This window comes from Phacochoerus africanus, chromosome 8, assembly GCF_016906955.1.
Source record: "Phacochoerus africanus isolate WHEZ1 chromosome 8, ROS_Pafr_v1, whole genome shotgun sequence".
Taxonomy (NCBI): domain Eukaryota; kingdom Metazoa; phylum Chordata; class Mammalia; order Artiodactyla; family Suidae; genus Phacochoerus; species Phacochoerus africanus.
Genome location: NC_062551.1, coordinates 103478809 through 103502891, shown reverse-complemented (window position 1 = coordinate 103502891; position 24083 = coordinate 103478809). Strand labels below are relative to the sequence as shown.

General features: G+C 36.1%; 1 protein-coding gene across 5 annotated transcripts in view; it reads left to right on the top strand.

Annotated features, from left to right (window-relative positions):
* SMCHD1 (structural maintenance of chromosomes flexible hinge domain containing 1) overlaps positions 1-24083 on the top strand; it is a 151793-nt gene that overhangs the window by 52608 nt on the left and 75102 nt on the right. For all 5 annotated transcript variants that reach the window (XR_007136643.1, XR_007136645.1, XR_007136644.1 and 2 more), the window contains 9 exons: positions 185-298; positions 1092-1198; positions 1861-1943; positions 2138-2251; positions 10807-10884; positions 10965-11084; positions 14769-14913; positions 20922-21018; positions 22772-22844. Coding sequence is in view for 1 of the 5 variants with exons in the window: in XM_047793835.1 (XP_047649791.1) it covers positions 185-298; positions 1092-1198; positions 1861-1943; positions 2138-2251; positions 10807-10884; positions 10965-11084; positions 14769-14913; positions 20922-21018; positions 22772-22844 (931 nt within the window). In the remaining 4 variants the exon portion in view is untranslated. The remainder of the gene's footprint in view (positions 1-184; positions 299-1091; positions 1199-1860; positions 1944-2137; positions 2252-10806; positions 10885-10964; positions 11085-14768; positions 14914-20921; positions 21019-22771; positions 22845-24083) is intronic.

The following is a 24083-nucleotide window of genomic DNA, read 5'->3' as shown; positions in this document are numbered from 1 at the left end:
ACAAATAAGTGGAGCACTTATGAATATAACTATTAGAATATTAGAATGCTTTTTTCATTTTGCTAATTATAGATGCTGAGTTTTTTCCTTATATAAAAGTTATGTTAAATAATTATGAATATTAAACCTACCTTTCTAAGTAAATATTAATACTAAATCCTTATTTTTAAACCCTAAATATTAGGTCAAGACAATCAAAACACTTCCTCTCTTTTATGGAAGCATTGTAAAATTTTTCCTTTATGGTGATCATGATGGAGAAGTATATGCTACAGGAGGAGAGGTTCAAATTGCAATGGTAAGATCCCAAGTAACAAAAAAAATTTTTTTTTGCTTTTAAGTGCCGCACCTGTGGCATATGAAAGTTCCCAGGCTAGGAGCTGCAGCTGCCATCCTGTGCAACAGTCACAGCAATGTAGGATCCGAGCTGCATCTGTGACAGCTCATGGCAATGACAGATTCTTAACCCACTGAGTGAGGCCAGGGATTGAACCCTTGTCGCCATGGACACTAGTCGGGTTCATTTCTGCTGAGCCACAATGGGAACTCCCGAGAAAAAATATTGAGTCTTTTGGTACTGCTCTTTCTTTTGCTTAATTGTTAAAATAAAGATACGATATTCTATTTTGCCTTATATTTGGCTTTTCCATTGGATGAAGTAGTGGTAGCGTGAATTTTTATGTTTCATATTTGGTGTTTTTAATAATCTATGGAATTTATCTGCCCAATGTTTAGCCAGTGTTACATATATTATTGCTAGTTATCATGGTAATATTATAAAGTGCACATTTCATCCAAGGCCCACAAACCAACTTTGGAGCCAGCCTATCTCGAGAATGAATAACAACTCCAAAACTAGAGCAGGTTTTATCCCTATACCATGCTCTTGTTAAAATTTGAATCGCATATAATTAGGCCAAAGTAGTTTACATGAAAAATAGAAATAAACACTGTAGTATAATGTAGTAATAACTGCTATGATTTATATAGTTAATTAGGATAAAAATATATGTCTTTGGAAGAAACAAATGTTCTCATTGTAGCCAAATTATCATAGCTTTTTTTTGAAATGTTGCTATAAATTTATTCAGGAACCTCAAGCACTGTATGATGAAGTAAGAACTGTGCCAATTGCAAAACTGGATAGGACAGTTGCTGAGAAAGCTGTGAAAAAATATGTAGAAGATGAAATGGCAAGGTAATTTACATTTCAAGATGCATGGTAAAAAAATAAGGAAAATCAAGAGTTGTCTTTTTACCTATTCTTGAGTGTTATATTCTAATAGGGCACTTGTAGTAGATGTATGTGTTGTGGCAAACTTCTTGCTTTTAAAAAAACTATGAGCTCTAGTTATAAAAACAATTCTGTATATGTTTTATAGAAAAATGAGGATATCTTATATCTACAGTGTCACTGTTCCTGCACCATGATTAAGTTTGTTAAAGAAAAAAAAAAAAACTTTGGCCTATACTGAGAAGAAAATGGTAGTAACCGCTGAGTGGTAGAGATTAGTATAAAAGAAATAAAAGGAAATCTAAAAACAAAACTGTGGTTCTTGTAGAGCTAATGATGCAATCGTTTTGATTCTTACTGAATTTCACTGGTAATTCTTTTATTTGTAGAGTTTATCCTGTCTCTCAAAGGTAGCTTGTACTGTAAATAAATAGAAAAATCACAAAAAATGAATAATTCCTGGCTCTTAACACTCAGAAATTTTGTCTTCATATAGAATTTCAGATTTAATCTTTAAAAAAAATTAGAAATAAATGTTGAAGTTTCTAGTAGCTTTTATTTTTAAAAATAAAACCACAATTAATTAACACGGTTCATGAAACATTAATATTCTGGTTTCATAATAGGCTCCCTGATAGACTGTCAGTAACTTGGCCTGAAGGAGATGAATTATTGCCAAATGAGGTTAGGCCTGCTGGAACCCCCATTGGTATGTTTTTTGGGTTTGGGAGTGGGGAGGGTTGTTTTTGTTTTTTTTAAATACTGAAAAAATGCTTTTCTCCTGTCTTACATTTCATGGTAAAAGACCATGCAAAATTAAAGTGCTATGTGGAGACCTAGCACATTCATCAGATTCTTTAGGTACAACTTATGACATTCTTGTTTTAAATTTTGGATCGATAGGTGCATTAAGAATTGAAATATTGAATAAAAAAGGGGAAGCAATGCAAAAACTTCCAGGAACAAGTCATGGAGGGTCAAAGAAACTCCTGGTTGAGCTCAAAGTTATATTACACTGTAAGTATGCAAACTAATTTGGATCTTTATTATTGTTCTTAAAAATATAATACATATTTTAACATCTTTGTATAATTATTGATGACCTAGCAATCTGACATATAGCGCATTTGATTAAAGTTAGGAGTTTCCCGGAGTTCCCGTCATGGCTCAGTGGTTAATGAACCCGACTAGGATCCATGAGAACGCAGGTTCAGTCCCTGGCCTCGCCCAGTGGGATAAGAATCTGGCGTTACTGCGAGCTGTGGTGTGGTGGTGTGGGTCGCAGATGTGGCTCAGATTACTGTGGCGATGGCTGTGGTGTAGGCCAGCAGCTATAGCTCTGATTGGACCCCTAGCCTGGGAACTTCCATATGCCACATGTGCAGCCCTAAAAAAGACAAAAAATAAAAAAAAAAAAATTTAAAGCTAGGGTTTTCTGGAGCTCCCGTTATGGCTCAGCGGGTTAAGAACCCGACATAGTGTCTGCGAGGATGCAGGTTCAGTTCTTGGCCTTGCTCACTGGGTTTAGGATTCAGCATTGCTGCAAGCTGTAGCATAAGTTGGCTGGCAGCTGCAGCTGGGATTTGACCCCTAGCTCGGAAACTTCTGTGTGCCTCAGGTGCAACTGTAAAAAGAAAAAAAGTTAATAGTTTCAAATGTGTTATGAATAGTCCATTTTTAAAAAGTCAGTAGTTTTCTGAGGGGTTTTTTTTTTTTTAACACTTTATTCTGAATTTTCCCATGTAGGTAACTGTGAGCTAAAATAAAGATGTGGTATATATACATATAGACATTTGTACTGAATAAGAGTTTAGATTAGATAATCCTTAAGATCCCTCCTAAATCTAAAATACTATGTCTCTGAAATTTTGGACCAAAAGTGCTTGTTTCAGGTGAGAAGCCTGGTCCAGTCTTTGGTTTAGAGGGAAAAGAACTGCATATTATTGTTCATCTTGTATTTTGCTAATTTGAATCACCTTGTTTGTTTATTTTCTTATCTCTTGTTTTGTCTTGACTGCTTGAAAGTATTTTCAATTTATATTTTCAGTAATCTCTTCTGTCTTTATATACGTGCATGTTTGGTCCATGGATTTTCAACATACGGTGTTTTCTTCAGTATATATTTATTTCCAACATTTAAAAACTATTCAGTGGTATTATATAGTTCCATTGTTGTAAGTGTTTTTTTTTAGGCCTTTCGGCAGTATTGAACAGTTTGGCTAACTTGTTTTATTGTTGTACTCCTATTTTTGACCTTTGTGACTCTCTATAGTATATTTCTCCAACTTTTTTTTTTTCCGTCGCTGGCTTAGAACAGCATTCATTTATTATCTTACCATTCTCTAGGTCATCCATCAGAGGTGGATTTCACTCTGCTAAAATCAAAGCGTTAGCAGGATTATGTTCCTTCTGGAGGTTCTAGGGTAGCCTTGCACTTTTCACTTCTAGAAGCCACCTACATTCCTTGGCTTGTGGTTCCTTACTCCATCCTCAAAGCCAGCAATGTAGCATCTTCCAGTCTCTGACTCTGACCCTCTTACCTCCCTCTCATGAAGAAAAAAAAAAATCTGCATATCGGCATACCTTGTTTAAGCATACTTTGCTTATTTCCCTTGCAGATACTGCATTTTTTTAAAAATCCAGGGATGGGGCAACCGTGTGTTGAGCAAGTCTCCTGATGCCATTTTTCCAACAATATTTGCTCAATTCATGTCTCTGTGTCACATTTTAGTAATTCTCTCAACATTTCATTATTGTATTATTCTGGCAACATTTTAATTATGGTGTTTGTCATGGTGATCTGTGATGTTATTACTAGGCCTTCCTAAAGGTTCAGATGATGGTTAGCATTTTTTAGCAATAAAGTATTTTTTAATTGAGGTATGTACTTTTTTTGAAGGAAATAATACTGTTGCACACTCAATACATAGTATAGTGTAAACATAACTTTTTTTAACCAAGAATTAAAATTAAATTTACTTAAAATATTTAAATTCTTATTTTGGGCATTGTCCTTTTAATAACATTTTTTTCACATTTCCATGTTTAATTATTATTTTTTAAATAGTTATTTCCCCAATACAATTTTTTTTCCTACTATACAGCATGGTGACCCAATTATACATACATGTACACATTCTGTTTTTGCACATTTCATGCTCCATCATAAGTGACTAGACAGAGTTTCAAGTGCTACACAGTAGGATCTAATTGCTAATAAACATAACTTTTATATGCACTGGGAAATGAAGAAATTCATGTGATTCACTTTATTGTGATATTTTGTTGTGATGGTGTGAAGCCAAACCTGTATTATCTCTGAGGTCTGCTTCTATATATGTGTTTTTTAATTAGTAGGTTTTTTTAATTGTAAAATATATATAACAAATTTACCACTTCACTCATTTTTAAATATAGTTTAGTGACATTAAGTACATTTACAGGCATACCTTGTTTTGTGTTTCACATTACTTTATTGTCCTTTGTAGATAGTGCTTTTTTTTTTTTAACATATTGAAGGTATTTGGCAACCTGCCTTTCAGATGATAGTTATCATTTTTAAGCAATAAAGTTCTTTTTAAATAAGGTATGTACACTTTTTTAGACAATGCTATTGCACACTCAATAGACTATAGCATAACAGAAACATACTTTTCCTTTTCTTTTTATTCTTTTGGCTGAGTCCGTGGCATTGGAAGCTCCCAGGCCAAGGATCGAATGCACGCCACAGCAGTGATCCATGCCTCTGCAGTGACACTGCCAGATCCTTAACCTGCTGTGTCACAAGAACTCCTAAACATAATTTTAATTTGCACTGGGAAAAAAAGTGTGACTTGCTTTATTGCACTATTCGCTTTTTTCAGTGGTCTGGCATTGAACCTATAGTGCCTCCCAGTTATGCCTGTACATTATTATGCAACCATTACAACACTCAATCTCCAGAAATTTTTCCTTATCCCAACTTGAATTTCTGGGTTTTGTTTGTTTGTTTGTTTTTTGCTCTTTAGGGCCGCACCTGTGGCTTATTGAGGTTCCCAGGCTAGGGGTCTAATAAATCACAGCTACAGCTACCGGCCTCTGCCACAGCCACAGCAATGCTATGTCTGAGCTGTGTCTGCAACCTACACCACAGCTTACAGCAACGCCAGATCCTTAACCCACTGAGCAAGGCCAGGAATTGAACCCACATGCTAATGGATCCTAGTCGGGTTCGTTAATCACAGAGCCACGAAGGGAATTCCTGAATCTGTTTCAGTAAATTCTCATTACTCCCTCCCTGATCCTATGATAATCACTTTCCTGCTTTGTTGCTGTGAATTTGACTGATTTATGTATCTCCTTTAAATGGAGTCATGCAATATTTGTTCTTTGTGTCTAGCTTATGTCATTTAGCATATCTTCAAATCCCACCTGTGAAGTTTGCGTGTGTCAGAATTTCCTGCCTTTTTAAGAATAAATAATATTCCATAATATATCTATACTACGTTTTGTTTATCCATTCATCCTTTAATAGACATTTGGGTTCACTCCACACTTTAGCCATTGTGAATAATGATGCTGTGAACATTGAGGTACGAATATTTTTTCAGGTCCCTGATTTCAGTTGCTGGATCATATGGTAATTCTGTGTATTACTTTGAGGAACCGCCATCCTGTTTTTCACAATGGCTGCACTATTTTACATTCCCATTAGCAATACACAAGGATTCCACCCACATCCTTGCCAACACATTATTTTCAGTTTCATTTTGTTTTTGATAAAAGTCATCCAAATTGTGATGTGTTACTATTGTGGTTTTTATTTGCTTGAACATCTTTTCATGTGCTTATTGGCTATCTTGTTCTCTTCTTTGGAGAAATATTTATCAAATCCTTTGTTCATTTTAAAATCAGATTATTTTTTGTTAAGTTTTAGAAGTTCTTTATGTATTTTGGATAATCCATATCAATTAGATGATTTACATATATTTTCTTCCATTCTGAGTTGCCTGTAGGTTTCCTTTTCTCCTTATTGATGACATCCTTTGCAGAAAAGTTTTTAATTTTGATTTAGTCCACTTTTTCTATTTTTGCTTTTGTTGCCAGTGCTTTTGGTGTCATATTACAAGAAGTCATTGACAAATCCAATGTCAAATAGCCTTTCTTAAATATTTTAGAGTTTTACAGTTTGAGTTCCTACTTTTAGTTCTTTGATCCATTTTGAGTTAACATTTATATTTAATTATTTTCTTCTTTTGTAGATGTTATTTTTTTTTGTTTGTGGATATCTCATTTTCCCAGCACTTTTTGCCAAGGTCTTGTCTTTGCCCTTTTGCATGGTGTGGTACTCTTGTCAAAAGTAATTTGGATTTATGTATAGTGGCTTCTTTCTGGGCTCTTTATTCCATTGGTCTATATGTCTTTCCTTAGTACCACACTGTTTTTTGTCTTTTTGTTGTTGTTATCGTTGTTGTTGTTGCTATTTCTTGGGCCGCTCCCGCGGCATATGGAGGTTCCCAGGCTAGGGGTTGAATCGGAGCTGTAGCCACCGGCCTACGGCAGAGCCACAGCAACGCGGGATCCGAGCCGCGTCTGCAACCTCCACCACAGCTCACGGCAACGCCGGATCATTAACCCACTGAGCAAGGGCAGGGACCGAACCCGCAACCTCATGGTTCCTAGTCGGATTCGTTAACCACTGCGCCACGACGGGAACTCCCACACTGTTTTTTAGTTACTGTAATTTTGTAGTAAAATTTAAAATGAGGAAGTACGAGTCCATCTTCATATTTCCTTTTTAAGACTATTTCTGCAGCAGAAATTGACAGAACGTTGTAAATCAACTATAATAGAAAAAATAATAATCTTTAAAGAAACTTCTAAAAAAGACTATTTTGGCTGTTTGAGTCCCTTGGGATTTTCTATAATTTAGAATGGGTTTTCTATTTATGCAAAAAAAAAAAAAGATGGCGTTGGGGTTTTGCTAGGTATTTTATTGAATCTGTAGACTAGTGGGTTATTATTGTCACTGTAATACCATGAACATGATTTTGTATACTGCAGGTTTTCTAAATTTATTAGCTTTAATAGTGTTTTTGTGGAATCTTCAGAATTTTATGCATCTGTAAACAGATAATTTTATATTCTTTTCCAAAATTTTTTTTCTTTCTTTTTTTTCCTTTTATCTTATTGCTCTGTTTAGGACTTATAAGACCATGTTGAATAGGAGTGCTGAAAGTGGCATCCTGTCTTATTTCTGACCTTAGAGGTAAAGCTTTCAGACTTTCATCATTGAGAATGGTAGCTGTGGCCTTTTCATAGCTCTGCAAGACTTTATGCAAGATCTAGCCCTGTGCTTCTTAGTTTCATCTCATACCATGTTTATTCTCATTCACTATACTCCTAATCATAATTGCTTTTTTTATTGTTTCCATACCAGCCCAGTTTTCCTACCTTTGGACCTTTGCCTTTTTCCCTGCTTAAAACTTTCAAATAGTAAATAATTGACAAGCTGTTTATTTCTCAGCTTTCAGATTATCACTTTCTCAGAAAGGCTTCTGATAATGATGATAGATTTTTTTCAATTTTATATTTATTTCCTTAAATTTATTGTAGAACTTGAAATTTTATTATTTAAATAATATAATAATAAATAAAAAATAATAATTTTTGCTCTTCAGAATGGGTGGCAAAGTATTTATAAAGGATTAGATAGTAAATATTTAGGCTCTGAGGGCCATAAGTTCTTTGTCACAGCTTCCTAGCTGCCATTCTAGAATGAAAGCAGCCATGGGCGATAAGGTAATTTGTAGACCCCTTGCTCTATAAGGTAGAGCATGAGAGCAAGTTCCTGGGCCAGGGATTGAACCTATGCCCCATAGCAATGACAGTGCCAGATCCTTAAACCTGCTGCACCATAAGAGAGCTCCAGGGCAAGGATATTACTTGTATTCTTCACTGTTTTCTAGTTCCTGGTATATAGGAGGTAATTAATATAAGTATTTGTTGAATAAATACATAAAAAACAAAAAAGTTACTTGGTCTTTTCTTGAGAACTTCTGATGGTCTGTATCATTTCCATTACAGATTTTTCTATTATGGATGAAAGATAAAGTCGCTTATATGATAAGCCCTATTGTATAACGGTTAACCTAATTCAACAGTGATGTAATATTTGATTGCACTTACTTTCATGTGTTTTTGTGATTGTTGACTCTCAAGTGCATGTATCTCTAAAAACAAAGATATTTTCAATTAGCATAGTAATTCTTTGGTATCTTGTAGTACCCAATCCAACTTAATTTCTCTGAGTTCCTTCCTTCCTTCCTCCCTCCCTCCCTCCCTCCCTCTCTTTCTCCCTTGCACTCATGCTATGCAGAAGTTCTTGGACCATAAATCAAACTTGGGCTACAGCAGTGATGCCAGGTCCTTAACCTGCTGGGATACCAGGGAACTCCTTTTTTTGGGGGGGGTAACCTTTTATGGTTGTCTTTTGGTGATTGGTTACATGTGTTATATTTAGTTACTATATGTCTTCTTCGGTTCCTTTTTTTTTTTTTTTTTCCTTCAGAATAGAGCCCCCTTATTTTTTTCCATGACAGTAATTTGCTGACAACCTGTTCACTTGTACGTAGAGTGTTTTACCTATTTTTACTTGGAATGTCATTTAACTTGTTCTACTGTTTGTTCTATTTCCTGAAAACTGCAGGTTACTCCAAAAGCTCAAATAGATCTAGGTGTACCTTTTTCCTTTCCCCTAAAGCAAGAGTCAGTACTTTGTAGTGAATCTGTATTTATGATATGACATTGAAGCGTTTAATGACTAACTTATTTTCCCACTTTTAGTGTGGCCAGGATGGGTTATTGAATTTACTTGGCTAAAATGATTACAAAGTTCTCCCTTCCCCTATCATGTAATGGTTTCATCCGTTAATGATGTTTTGCTTGAATTAGTTATTTGGTATGCAAAATGGTGATTTTTTTTTCTCTTGGTTCTTTGATTTCTTCTTAATTTATTGTCCTGTTATCCCAATTTCTTATCTTTCCTGATTTATATATTAATAAGTAATTTCCGTTATCAGTTAGGGTCTTTGGCTTACTCTAAAACACAATTTTTGCAGGAAAGGCAGCACAAAGGCTTAATTCTTTTTCTTTAATTAGCAGTCAGGAATTTTGTGCTGTAATATACTGCTAAGTGATTGTTTTTTTTGTGTTTTGTAAAAGTGTTTTTGTGGATTTTTATAGATTTAACATGCTTCATTGATTTTGTTGTTCCTTCATGTTTGCTCCTCTATCCTCTGATATGACTCTCTTTGTCTTTGATTTGAGCTTTATTCCTTTTTGGCTCAAAATATCCTAGAATCTTCTTGGACATCTTCTGTCCTCGAACTGGATTCATCCATTTGCTCCTGCTTCCTTTCATTGGGGAATGGTATTTAGGGGCCTTAGTGTTAGGATTGCTCATGGCCAGTGGCTGAAATTGCTCCTAAGCTTTTTCTTTTAGAATAGAAAAACTGAATTTGTATTTATATTTTAAGTTTTTATTTAACCACTTTGATTTTATGCTTTTATGTTAAATCTTGATTCTTAATGATTACTTATTTGCTTTATTCTATAATACATTTAGTTTCAAAATAATGACATTTGTAAAATTACTGCTGCTTTTTTTTTTTCTTTTTTTTTTCCTGCAGCCACAGCATGTGCAAGTTTTCTGGCCAGGGACATGGCACAGTTGCAGCCTGCCACAGTTGTAGCCTATGCTGCAGGTGTGGCAGCAGTGCTGGATCCTTAACCCACTGCACCCCAAGGGAACTTGCAAATTTGACTTCTTAGAAGTGGTGTTTGTCCTTAGTGTTTATAACATGTTTATTTCTCTGTGTATAAATAGTGAAAAAATTATTCTAAAGTCAGTCACTTGAAATAATTTTTTAAAAATGTGGTCATGTTGGCTACATACATTTTGATTTTGTGTATGAATTGCTTTATTTTAATTGAATTTTGAAAATATTTAACTCATTTACATAATTCCAAAGTCAAAAATAAATAACGAGGAATATTTCAGAGAAGTAATATCATCCCTCTATTCTGTTTTTTTTCCTCCATCTTAAGGTAGTAGTTTTATTGGTATTTGGCCTCTCTTCCCTGTATTTCCTGTTATGATGCTAATAAGCAAGTGCAAATGTATTCATAGTTCTTTCCCTTTCTTAAAAAAAGGTAGCATCTGTTTTTACTCCTTCCTTTTTCTCTTAATAGATCACTAGGTCTTAGAGATGAGTGCTATTTTAACCTTGAAGAAAACTTTTAAAGAACATTGTTTTTAATATCAAAAGAAAATTACCTCTGTATTCTTTTGTTTGTACCAGTTAAACTCATTTACAGATGCATATTTAAGAATTGAAATAAAGCAATTTTAATAGGTTGAATGAGTAAATTTCATTATGCTCTTGACTTACATAGGATAGCTTTAGATATTTCGAAGTTGCAGAACTGTTTTCTTAAATGTACAGAAATATATATTTGATGCCAGTGTGACATTTTCTATTCATGTTCTATATTCAGTTTCTCAAGGTATAAATTTTTTCTCTTTTATTAAGCTTCAAGTGGAAATAAAGAAATCATTTCACATATTAGTCAACATGGAGGAAAATGGCCTTACTGGTTTAAAAAAATGGGTGAGTTTATTATTTGGAATGTTAAAAATTATATCAGTATTATGTTTACTTGAATTTTAATTTCTTCTTAATTTGTCCAGAAAATATTCATAAGTTGGGGAATTATACATTGAAGTTACAAGTTGTATTGAATGAAAGTAATGCAGACACTTATGCAGGAAGACCACTACCATCTAAAGCAATTAAGTTTTCTGTTAAAGGTAAGCAAAACACCATTTTATAACTCCATATGCAAAAGGTGGCATTTTAAATCAAAACGGAAATAGATAATTTAATAGAAGATGTTTGACCTATTGTATAACCATCTTGGTCTAGAATGGCTTTATAATTCTGCTTAATAATCATTTCTTATACATTTTTTTGAAAACATCATTGTTTTCTAGCTTACCTTGTTACTGGTAAAGTCTAAAGTTACTCTAATTCCTGATCTTTTCATGTTAACCTCCTCCACCCCTCTTCTGCAGTTCCCTGATGTTTGAATAATTGGGGGTCCAAAGGAGCAGAGGGAATCCCAATTTCTAAATTTTAAACTCTAGGAATTTTTCTTGAATTACCTCAGTTTCCTACTCTTTTTTTCTTTCTCAGCATCTTATTAAAATGTTGGACCTCTTGACTGGTGTACTAATATTGTTTTTCCTGCTCTCTGTCGTTTGGTTTTATTTTTCAACTTTATGAGACTTCCCTAACACGAGGTTTTACATTTTTTTTTGTCTTTTGTTGTTGTTGTTATTGTTGTTGTTGTTGTTGTTACTATTTCTTGGGCCGCTCCCGCGGCATATGGGGGTTCCCAGGCTAGGGACTGAATCGGAGCTGTAGCCACCGGCCTACGCCAGAGCCACAGCAACTCGGGATCCGAGCCGCGTCTGCAACCTACACCACACACAGCTCACGGCAACACCGGATTGTTAACCCACTGAGCAAGGGCAGGGACCGAACCCGCAACCTCATGGTTCCTAGTCGGATTCGTTAACCACTGCGCCACGACGGGAACTCCGGGGTTTTACATTTTTTATTGAAGTTTTCCTTCTGCTATTATTTTTACTTTCTAAAATCTTTTATTCTCTAATTATTCCCTTTTCAAAGCATTCTCTTCCTCCTGCATGGATTCAGTATCTCTGTTCTCTGCAGCTATTAATAATAATGGTATTTTTTTCTTGATGCTTTTAAACTTTATTCATAGCCTGTTTCCTCCATGTTGTTTTTTGTTTAATATTTGCTCTGGGCCTTTCATAACACTTTAATTAACTAGTGATTTGCTCACATTTAGTAATAGAAGACGTGAGAGCATTTATTTCATTTGGGGAGATTACTGTTAGAGAATTTTAGGGTTTTTTCCTCTTTTGCTGTTCAGATTTGCCAGAGTAAAATGTAAACACTTGAATGCCAGCATTATTTTGGGAGCCGAACTGGGGAAGATGGTTGGAGGTTTCACATTCAGTGTTAATCTTTGACTCAGTTTTCCTAGTTTTCAGTAAACTATGTCACTTTCAGTAGTGCTGTGCCCCTTACTTCTTAGACCTGTTCTTGGAGTTCCCATCGTGGCTCAGTGATTAACGAATCCAACTAGGAATCATGAGGTTGTGGGTTCGATCCCTGGCCTCGCTCAGTGGGTTAAGGATCCGGCGTTGCTGTGAGCTGTGGTGTAGGTTGCAGACGTGGCTCGGATCCTGCATTGCTGTGGCTTTGGTGTAGGCCAGCAGCTACAGCTCCAATTAGACCCTTAGCCTGGGAACCTCCATATGCTGCAGGAGCGGCCCAAGAAATGGCAAAAAGCCAAAAACAAAAAACAAACAAAAAAAACCTGCTCTTAACTTCCCCAGACAAGAAACCTTCCATCTTTTGCTAGAAGATGAGGAAGGCAGTTAACTAGCTCCCTGGATTGAGGGGTGGACATCTGGAGAACTAATTCTCAAATAGACTTCAGTTTTTATTTCAACTTCACTCCAGTTTGATACAGCCATTCTTGAGATTTGGAGTGTTTTATAATGTGAATTAAATTGGCTTTCTATTTGCTTTGTTGATAATTAAGGATTTTATTTCTTTTTTTGTTTGTTTAGGGTTTTTTTGGGGTTTTTAGGGCCGCACCTGCGGCATTTGGAAGTTCCTGGGCTAGGGGATGAATTAGAGCTGCAGCTGCTGGCCCGTGCCACAGCCACAGCAATGCCAGATCTGAGCTGCATCTGCGACCTACACCGCAGCTCTGGATCCTTTAAACCACTGAGTGAGGCCAGGGATCAAACCTGCATCTTCATGGATACTAGTTTGATTCTTAACCTACTGAGCCACAGCAGAACTCCCAGGATTTTATTTGTTGAGTCTTTTTCCTGTTTGGTTACACTTGCCCATAAGTCCTCCAGCTTTCAAATTCTGTTTTTGTGGTCTATTTTCTTATTTATTGTTTTTGTAGGTTTAGGCCTCTTTTTAAAAAAATTTCTTTAGTGTTATATTATTATGGGGTTTTAGCCTGTGATCACCTTGTCTTCTCTAATCAGAAGGCCACCTTGGGGAGTATTCCTTTTTGTACATACGAATCTACCACATTCTTTAAATAACAGTTGTGAAGCACATTCCATAGTATGGATGTGCTGTAGTTTATGCAGTTTTCTTTGATGAGCATTTCCCTTTTTTTGGCTATTACAAATCATATTTCTATATGGAAAAGAACTATACTTGGTATACATGTGCTGGAATTTCTATAGGGTAGATAGCAAGAAGTAGAATTGCCAACCAGAAGTATATGTGCTATAACATTTTGGATATATTTATTGTCACATTGCCCTCCCAAAAAGTTGTGCCATGGTGCCCTCACCAACAGACTGAAAGTTCCAGTTTCCCTGTGTTCATTACTGGCCAACCTATATCGTGTATTGATTTAGCCTGGTTGATGGTTTGATTATTTCTTTAATTATTAGGTTGTATGCCTCTTCTGGCCTTTATTTGACATTGTCTGTCATCTGTGGAGGTTTCTTGTTTTGCTATGTCCATTTTAGCAGGGTAAAGCTATTGCTTCGAAATTCGAGTTTGTATCTGAATTACCTGCAGGGCTTAATAAAACGAGACTGCTGGGCCTCAGTCCCAGTTTCTGACTCATTGGGTTGAGGCAAGCCCTTGAATTTGCATTTCTAATAATTTTGCAAGGGATGGCTTAAAACTGTTAGACTAGATACAATACTTCGAGAATAGCTGTTTATAGGAAGTTTTATTGTATTGTGAATATCCTTTATTGTGTACGTTGCAAATATTTTTTCATATAGAGCTTCTCTCTTTATTGTATCTAATAAAGTGTTTTAAACTTTATCAAATATATCCTGTATAGTTATTGGCTGTAGTGTTTTGCCTTAGTTTTTCCTTCAGTAAAATTACAAACATATTCCTTCATTCGTGTAATTCAGAGTTCAAAAACTATCTTCTGGAGTTCCCGTTGTGGCACAGGGGAAACGAATCTGACTAGGAACCATGAGGTTGTGGATTCGATCCCTGGCCTCGCTCAGTGGGTTAAGGATCCTGCTTTGCTATGAGCTGTGGTATAGGTCACAGACATGGCTCAGATCTGGCGTTGCTGTGGCTCTGGCATAGGCCGGCAGCAACAGCTCCGATTAGACCCCCCCAGCTTGGGAACCCCCGTGTGCTGCAGGTGCAGCCCTAAAAAAGACAAAACCCAAAAAACTATCTTCTGTCTCTAGAATTTTACTTTAATACATGGTATGAGATAAAGATCTATTATTTTCACAAGTGGACTATAGATATGATTTATATAAATTTTACACATTTAAAATGCCATCTTTATCACAGTCTTAATTTCCCACATATAAATGGATATTTCTACCTATAATGAATCTTCTGACCAATGAATTTTCTTTTCATGTTTACTTCTTTTTATTAAGAGGGTAAGCCAGAGAAATTTTCATTTGGCCTTTTGGATCCTCCTTTTCGTGTTGGAGTCCCATTCAATATCCCTGTGGAGTTTCAGGATGAATTTGGTCATACTAGTCAACTATCAGCTGATATTCAGCCAGTTTTTGAAGCAAGGTAATTTGAAGAATCAATTCGTATTTGACTTTTCATATTTGCTAAGTGTTCATTCTTTTCTTTTTTTAGCTTAAATTATTTGTATGTGGTTAACTTCAGGTTTCTTCTTTAAAATGTCTAGTAGTGCATTGTTGTGGCTGTGGAGTAGGCTGGCAGCTACAGCTCCAATTTCACCCCTGGCCTGGGAACTTCCATATGCTGCAGGTGCGGCCCTAAAAGCAAAAAAAAAAAAAAAAAAGTCTATGGATATTTTATGATATCTGGGGGATTTATTTAGCTCCAGGCTATTCTCTGTGACTACAGTGTTATATATAAATTGCCTCGGTAAGGTTGAATTTACTCCTAAAATTATTTGGATGAGACTGATAGCTTTGTCTTACTCCCATTTCTTTTTGCAAGTATGGTATGATGTCTCCTGGCAGTTCTGGTGGTAATACCGCTTTTATTAAATTGTGGCCGTTTAAACTTTGGGGTTACCTACTGATGGGTTTTTAACCGGCTAATAAAATTTATTTGGGTTTGTTTTTAAAACCATAGCAATAAAGTTTATGCTTTCCATGGAAATTTGGTCCTTCCTTAGAATTTGCTTTTGCAAATTTTGCCTTTTACAGTGATGTGATTGGCTTTATTAAGAAATAGCTCTTAGAAAGTAATACAGTGTGTCCAATGATATAATTGAGGATGTTTATTGTTTTCTATTACCTCTTTTTGAGGTAGCTAGGGAGAAGTTCTTATTTGTCTAAATTCTGCTGTATTTGTCTTTTGGGGGTCACTTTTTATGTATGTTTTCTTTTGTTGTTGCTGTGTACTTTTTTCCTTTTGTGTGATCTCTTACTCTTTGAGTCCTTTGCATATATACTATATTCCAGGCATTTGCTAGCTGGATATATAGATGTGAATAAGAGCATAGTGTTTGCCTTCTGGAAGCTCACAGACTAGTGAAGTATAGTTAATTTAGGGTCTAGATTTATGCTATGGTTAAGTTCCTAAAAAGCAAAACAGAGTTATAAAAAATATTCAAAATGAATTTTTATAAATATTCTCTTAAGTTGTGAAAAATGATTCTTGTGTAAAAAGTGATTTTGATACATTGAATTCTTTTGAATATTAAACCAACCATATTGGAAGAGTTGAGTACTTAAACATCTTTGGTTAAAAATAAAACACTAAAAGTATCTTGTCCAGTCACAAATGGAAAATATTTGTGTATTAGTCCACACCTATTATCAATTATCTTTAATAAGACATCATTACACATGAAGTCTCTCTCACACATACATACTGGTAAAAAAGATTTTGAACAAAAAAATCTTGGTGGCATGGCCATGTGAATTTGTCTTCAGAAAAGTAAGACCATTGTCTGAGTGGGTTTCTTTTTGGGTTTTTTTTTTTTTTTTCCAGCGTTATCTAAATTTAAAAATAATTATTTACACATGCAACCTAAAGAATCAAATAGTTTGACAAGGCTGATATAAAAAAAGAGTAGCTCCTTTTCCTCCTGCTGTTTCCACCCTACCCAAAGTCTACTTCTCAGAACCACTTTCAGCTTTCTTACCTGACTCTTCTGGTACCTACTGCCGTGATCTAAGTAACTTTTATTTTATTTATTTATTTTTTTGTCTTTTTAGGGCTGCACCTGCAACATACGGAGGTTCTCAGGCTAGGAGTCTAATCAGAGCTGTAGCCGCCGGCCTACGCCAGAGCCACAGCAACACCATATCCGAGCTGCATCTGTGACCTACACCATAGCTCAGGGCAACGCCAGATCCTTAACCTACTGAGCAAGGCCAGGGATCAAACTCGCAACCTCATGGTTCTCAGTCAGATTGGTTTCCGCTGTGCCACAATGGAAACTCCCTAAGTAACTTTTATATTGCTTCTTCATTTTTAAGAATTATCTCTTTACTTGTGGCTCTGGAAAATGAGGGTACACTCTCTTGTTGCCACTTAAATTACAAATAAGCCCCCTTCCTATTCCTGCATTCTTCATTAAAGTTATATTTTGGCTTGGTCAGTATTTAGTGCTAGCTTTATTACAATTATGTAAATGCTAATCACTTTTTTTTATTGCACGGCTTTGTTGATGTTATACTTTTTTTCTTTGCTAATTACTACAGATTAAACCCTAACTCCCTATCGGTTGTCTGGTCTCTTTTCAAGATGCTTGGTGCATAGTTAGCCTATCAGTTTTATATTCTTGGAGGCATCTCTCCAGGGGTTTTGTAATGTGCCCTTGTATGGATCAGTTGTTCTTATGCTTATTACAGTTGTCCTTCTGTGAACATCCTTCACTTTATCCTGGGGATTCCCTTTGTCTTTTATGTTGGGGGAAATATATTAAAAACAAAACCTACTATAAATCTTGCAAACTGGGAGTTCCCGTTGTGGCGCAGTGGTTAACGAATCTGACTAGGAACCATGAGGTTGCAGGTTCGATCCCTGGCCTTGCTCAGTGGGTTAAGGATTCAGCGTTGCTGTGAGCTGTGGTGTAGGTCGCAGACATGGCTTGGATCCTGCGTTGCTGTGGTTCTGGCATAGGCTGGCAGCTACAGCTCCTATTCGACCCCTAGCCTGGGAACTTCCATATGCCATGGGAAGCAGCCCAAGAAATGGCAAAAAGACAAAAAAAAAAAAATCTTGAAAACTTCTTCATAAAGGTAGAAGAGAAAGGAAACATTTTTTTTTTTGGCCACACCTGTGACATGTGGAAGTTTCCCAGGCCAGGAATCAAATGTGTGCCACAGCAGCGACCTGGACCCCTGCAGTGACAACACCAGATCCCTAATTCACTGTGCCTCAAGAGAACTCCAGAAAACAATATTTTGATTAATAAACAGTAAATCAGAATGTGATGCTTATCACAGATAAACTGATAACTGACAGTTTCTCTGTTATATGGATAGTGAATATAACATGTCACATTCATGTTTTCAAGAAAAATTGATGAGGAGTTCTGGTTGTGGCTTAGTGGGTTAAGAATCTGACTAGTATCGACGAGGATGTGTGTTCCATCCCTAGCCTCATTCAGTGGTTAAGGATCCAGTGTTGCCACAACCTGCGGCATATAGATCACGGTTGCACATGTGGCTCAGATCCTGCGTTGCTCTGGTTCTGGCTTAAGGCTGGTGGCTACGGCTCTGATTCGACCCCTAGCCCAGGAACTTCCATATGCTGCCTAAAAAGACAAAAAAAGAAAAATTGCTGAGTATGTTTATGACTGGATGTAGGCTGTACAGTTTGGAGTCAGTTGATTGGAAGGTAGAACCAGAAAACTGAAAGATAGGAGTTTACCTTTATTGACAATTAAATTTCAAAGGGTTGGTTCTTGGGTGTCTGAGGGAATATTCTTGAATTTATGAAATTATTAAGTAGCTTCCTTTATTTAGCATTTAACCTTTCATGGCTCTCCAGTTTTTTGTTTGTTTTTTTCTTTCTAGGCATATGGAAGTTCCCGGGCTAGGGGTTGAATTGGAGTTGTAGCTGCCAGCCTGTACCATAGCTATGGCAACACCAGATCCTTAACACACTGAGTGAGGCCAGGGATCAAATCCTCATCCTCATGGATACCAGTCGGGTTCGTAACCTGCTGAGCCACCATGGGAACTCCCTTGGGTTTCTAATTTTAAAAGAATCCCATGTCCATCTCCTTCTCTGAAGCACATCCTTTACTAGTTTTTAAGAAAGGATAGATGTGAGATAAAGTGGTTGCTTTGAAAATGTCTCACTTCTCCTTGGTTGATTGAATTGAATGTTGGACACTACTTTTTATCAAAATTATGACAACATTGCTCCACTTTTGCCTTTTAGCTTCCACTGTTGCCAATAAATTTAAACCTTTTTTTGATTAAATTACCTTTTAATGTTTCCTACATATTCCATCTAGAAGCTTATAGGATCTCAAAGAGCAAAATTTTATAATGATACAGCTTCGTATAGTTCTCTTCATTTTTTGAAGTACTTCATTTTATACCCCCTGTCATCACTGTTTTATCTTTCTGGGATTCTTATTTATTTGATGTACTTTCTCATCTAGTTCTCTGATTTTCTTAATTTTTTGTCTTTTTAAAAATCTTTTTGTGTTTTTGCTTTACTTTTGGATAGACTTTCTCAACTTTGCCCTTTCTTTCAGTTTATCTTTTGTCTCCAGGTTCAGAGGCTCTCTGCTTTAACCTTTTCAGAGAATAATCTTACAGTCATCTGCCAGAGATGAAGAGGCGAGATCTGAGGATCTAAATTGTTATCAGTCTTTTGGGGGGGGGGCTTTCTATTTTGACCCTACTTCTAGAGGTATCTGGTAACACTAATTCCTTAGTGATACCTGGAAATTCTGTGTTACATATTGGTTTCCAGCTTTTTCCATTGTTGTTCCATGGTTCACTTTTGTTGGGACTATACTACATCTTTTGCCACTTGTCTGTGTCCTTTTTTCTAGTGGATAAGTTTATTGTTATTGTTGAGTCTTCCTTTCCTCCCATATTTTTGCCTTTAATAGTAAATAAAAGACAAACTATTACTGGGTCCTACTGTATAGCACAGGGAATATCTAGTATCCAATTTTTTTTTTTTTTTTTTTTTTTTTGCTTTTTAGGGCTGCACCCATGGCATATGGAGGTTCCCAGGCTAGGGATCCAATCAGAGCTGCAGCTGCCAGTCTACACCACAGCCACAGCCACGGGGGATCTGAGCCGCATCTGCGACCTACACCACAGCTCATGACAACGCTGGACCCTTAACCCACTGAGCAAAGCTAGGGATTAAACCCGAAACCTCATAGTTCCTAGTTGGATTCATTTCTGCTGCACCACGATGAAAGAATCCAGGGGAAGTCTGAGGATATCCTTAAAGCTGACCGATTTTGATGTTTCATTTTCTTTGACCTGTATACATTATCTAGTATTTGATTCAATATTCTGAGATAAACTACAGTGGAAAAAATATGAAGACATTCCTGCTGTGGCTCAGGGGTTAAGGATCCAGTGCTGTCTCTGATACAGCATGGGTTCAACCCCTGGCCTGGTGCAGTGGGTTAAGGATCCAACATTGCCACAGCTGTGGCCCTCATAGGTGGCAGCTGCAACCTGGATTCGATTTCTGGCCTGGGAACTTCCATATGCTGTAAGTTTAGCCAAAAAAATTTTTTTAATTAAAAAATAAAAGAATATAAAAAAATGCATATATATGTATAACTGAATCACTTTGCTGTAGAGCAGAAAGTAACACAGCACTTAAATCAACTATATTTATGTTAAAAAAAATAGTAAATAAAAGAATCCCTTTGTTCTCATATTAGTGAAAGTAGATGTTTGTGGGCAGTCAGTGTCCATCTTTCTCAGGGAGCTTATTTTACCTTATATGCCACTTTATAATTTTTTTTTCACATAAGACATGTTTAATTTTTGTAACTTATTCAGGTAATATCTGTAAATATTTCAGTTCCATTCTTCAGAATAATTAGGTCTTTTCTCACTTTACCCCTTGACAGTGTAAAATGTTGACACTGATGGTTAAAGGTATTTAGGAATTACTCCCATTGCTCATGGTAGTAGATTAGAGGCTCTCAGTACACATTCTAGCAATGTTACATTATCACAAGGCTATATTTGATTAACCATTTAGTTTAATTAGGTGCCAGAAATTCTCTAAAATCCCACTGAGTGAATGATTTGAAAGAATCCAGGGGAAGTCTGAGGATATCCTTAAAGCTGACCGATTTTGATGTTTCATTTTCTTTGACCTGTATACATTGTCTGGCATTTGATTGTTTCCTACCTGGTATCTTTACTAATTGGTCCAGGGGTATCACTTATCAATATTTTTGAATCATTTTTCTTTCTAGAAGAAATTGATGAGAGTTTGCTTCTGTTCCTTTATTTCTCCCTATTTTAAAAAACACTATCTTATTAGAAAAATGAATTAAGCACAAGAATGACATAGGATAAAATGGAACACAAATGCAACTTATTTGTAGGTTATGGAGGAAAAGTTTAAAAGTAACTTATTTTTTCCAGTGGTTTATCTTTACATTATGAAGAAATAACCAAAGGACCAAATTGCGTAATTCAAGGCGTTACAGCTAAGGGCCCTGTAAACTCTTGTCAAGGCAAGGTAAGTGTTATACCTAAGTGTTAAGATACATGTTTATTTCTTACATGGTAAGAATGAAATTTGAAATTTAAAATTGAATAACCTATTTTTTTGACAAGATTACAGTAATACCAGGTTCTTAGGAATTAATCAGGATTGTGTCACCCAACTTACCATTACCATTTAAATCTCTGAGAAAGACCAGTGTGTTTGCTACTCTTGTTTTGTTAAACATTTATGAATTATTTCCAACTGCCTGCATTTTTATTCTAGTCTTTTCACATTCAAAACCATTTCCAACAGTTATCTAATACTATGTTTTTTCTTTTTCTTCTCCAACCTTTTTCCATCCATTTTTAAGTCTTTTTCTTAGAATAAAAACAAAAATATGAGAAACTTTAGCTCACTTCTATAGACGTAATAGGTTTGGTATTTGGATAAAGGAAGTGTTTTGGGAGGAATAAGGTTAGAGATGATAAAGATATAAGCTCCAATAAGATAATTTTTTAATTTGGTATGTAAAGCCACTGATAGATTTGTATGACCAAAGGGAACATAACCTAAATAATATGTTACTGCCTCCCCCCAGGGTATGAGTACCTTCAGTATATATTTTAAAATTTTCCTTGTCAAAATGTTTAAAATAGGGAGTTCCTATGGAAAAAGAACTTGAAGTTCGTGGAAAATTTGACTTAGTAAGATAAGCTTCCTAAATAGATTTCTAGAGTTTAAACAACTTTTAGTTTAGGTTTGTGTTTTTTTGTTTTTGTTTTTTGTTTTGTTTTGTTTTGTTTTTTTGAAGCAGAGAGGGGTTTATTGCAGGGCTCCCAAAACCCAAACTCCTCAATAGTTTGGGGGAAGTTTTTATAGGCAAATTTGGGGTGAGGGCTACAGGGTGTGTGACTTCCTTCGGATTGGTTGGTGGTGAGGCAGCCAGGCGGTGCTCCAGGAATCTGGTGTTCAGCCTCTGGTTGCTGTCCTCCTCCTGGGTAGGGGCTTTAGTTTGTGGTCTCAGGACTGACTGAAGTTCAGATTCTGTCTCAGTGCAGAAGGGAAGAAGTAGATTTATTGAGAGAGAGTATGTGCCATTGCAGATATTGAGAGGCCTAAATAACTTTTAATTCTGAAGTAACTTTTTACATAAGAGTTGCAAAGATGGTATAGAGTTCACATATATACATCACTCAGCTTCCTCTGTTAACATCTCATATACCTATTACATATTTATTCATATTGAGAAATTAACATTGATAAAACACTATTAACAAAACTACAGACTTTAATTAACATTTCCCCAGGTTTTCCACTAGTATCTTTCTATTCCAGGATCTAAACCAGAACACCACATTATATTTAGATACGTTTAGGTTTTTTTCCACTTTACTAATTTTCACATTTTTTATAATCCCCTCCTGATTCTAATAATTTTCAGAGGGTTATGCCTTTTGAATTTGAAAAGAGAAAAGACTGTTGTCTATACAGAAGCAATAAAAATTTATTTTTTCATCTATGTGATAATTTTAGTCAAAATAAACTTGCTGAGTAGATTTCTATAATGGTATGAAAATGAAAAGCAAAAAATAAGTCAGAATTGGAATTCCCTGGTGGTCTAGTGGGTAAAGATTTGGCATGGTCACTGCTGTGGCACATGTTTGATCCCTGGTTGGAAACTTCTGCATGCTGTGTGCCTGGCCAATAAAATAAAATAACATAAGTTGGAATCAAAGTGGTATTTATTTAGAACTTAGATTTAATTAAAATATTTTTTTAACAGAATTTTAATCTGAAAGTTACTCTGCCGGGTTTAAAAGAAGACACACAGATTTTGAAAATTAGATTACTACCAGGTAATAATACTTTAAGAAATATTCCTAATATTTACCTTTTAAATAACATTGTTATGATAAAATACAATGACACCTATAAAGGTTAAATGTTTTTTGGTTTGGTTATGATATAAATCTTAAAAATACATTTGAGGAGTTCCTATCGTGGCGCAGTGGTTAATGAATCCGACTAGGAACCATGAGGTTGCGGGTTCGGTCCCTGACCTTGCTCAGTGGGTTAACGATCTGGCGTTGCCATGAGCTGTGGTGTAGGTTGCAGACACGGCTCGGATCCCACGTTGCTGTGGCTCTGGCGTAGGCCGGTGGCTACAGCTCCAATTGGACCCCTAGCCTGGGAACCTCCATATGCCTCGGGAGTGGCCCAAGAAATAGCAAAAAGACAAAAAAAAAATACATTTGTATGCCAAATATAGCACTGGCAGAAAATGACCACTTAAAAAGTAGGAAAACATTTAGGAAGACTAGATGCAGTTCAAAAAATCATCTTAAAGGGGAAGTATGACTATTGAAAGTATATTGGAGAACTATTCTGAGGGATTATGCAAATTATGCTATGTTAAAACTGGATCTATCATTTTCTGATATAACTGTAAGTATTTCATATTTTAAGAATTCAAGTCTTGGAGTTCCCCGTTGTGGTGCAGCGAACATAGATCTGACCAGGAATCATGAGGTTTTGGGTTCTATCCCTGGCCTTGCTCAGTGGGTTAAGGATCCAGCATTGCCATGAGCTGTGGTGTAGGTTGAAGACGTGGCTCAGATCCCCCGTTGCTGTGTCTGTGATATAGGCTGGTGACTGTAGCTGTGGTTTGACCCTTAGCCTAGGAACCTCCATATGCTGCAGGTGCAGCCCAAAAAAGGGGGGGGGGGGAAGCAAAAAAAAGAAAAATAATTAAAGTCTCTTAGGCTTTTATGTTAATTTAAATAATGATTTATCAAGTTGAACATGAAGTTATAGTAGCATTACACAGGGCCAAAAATGCCCTGTGGAGGTTCAAAGGGTATATTCAGGCATTAGCCCTTCTGGGTTCAAATCTAAGTTCTGACACTTACCATTAAGGTATACTTGTCCTGTTACTAGTTTCCTCATGAGTAAAATAAGATAATACCTACTTTCGCAGGGTTTTTGTGAGGATTGAATGAGTTCAGATAGGCAGCCCTGACTTTGCATGGTTTGGTGGTAACTGAATGGAGGACACAGTTCCACTATGCATGAGTTCTCATTAACACAATGCTGTG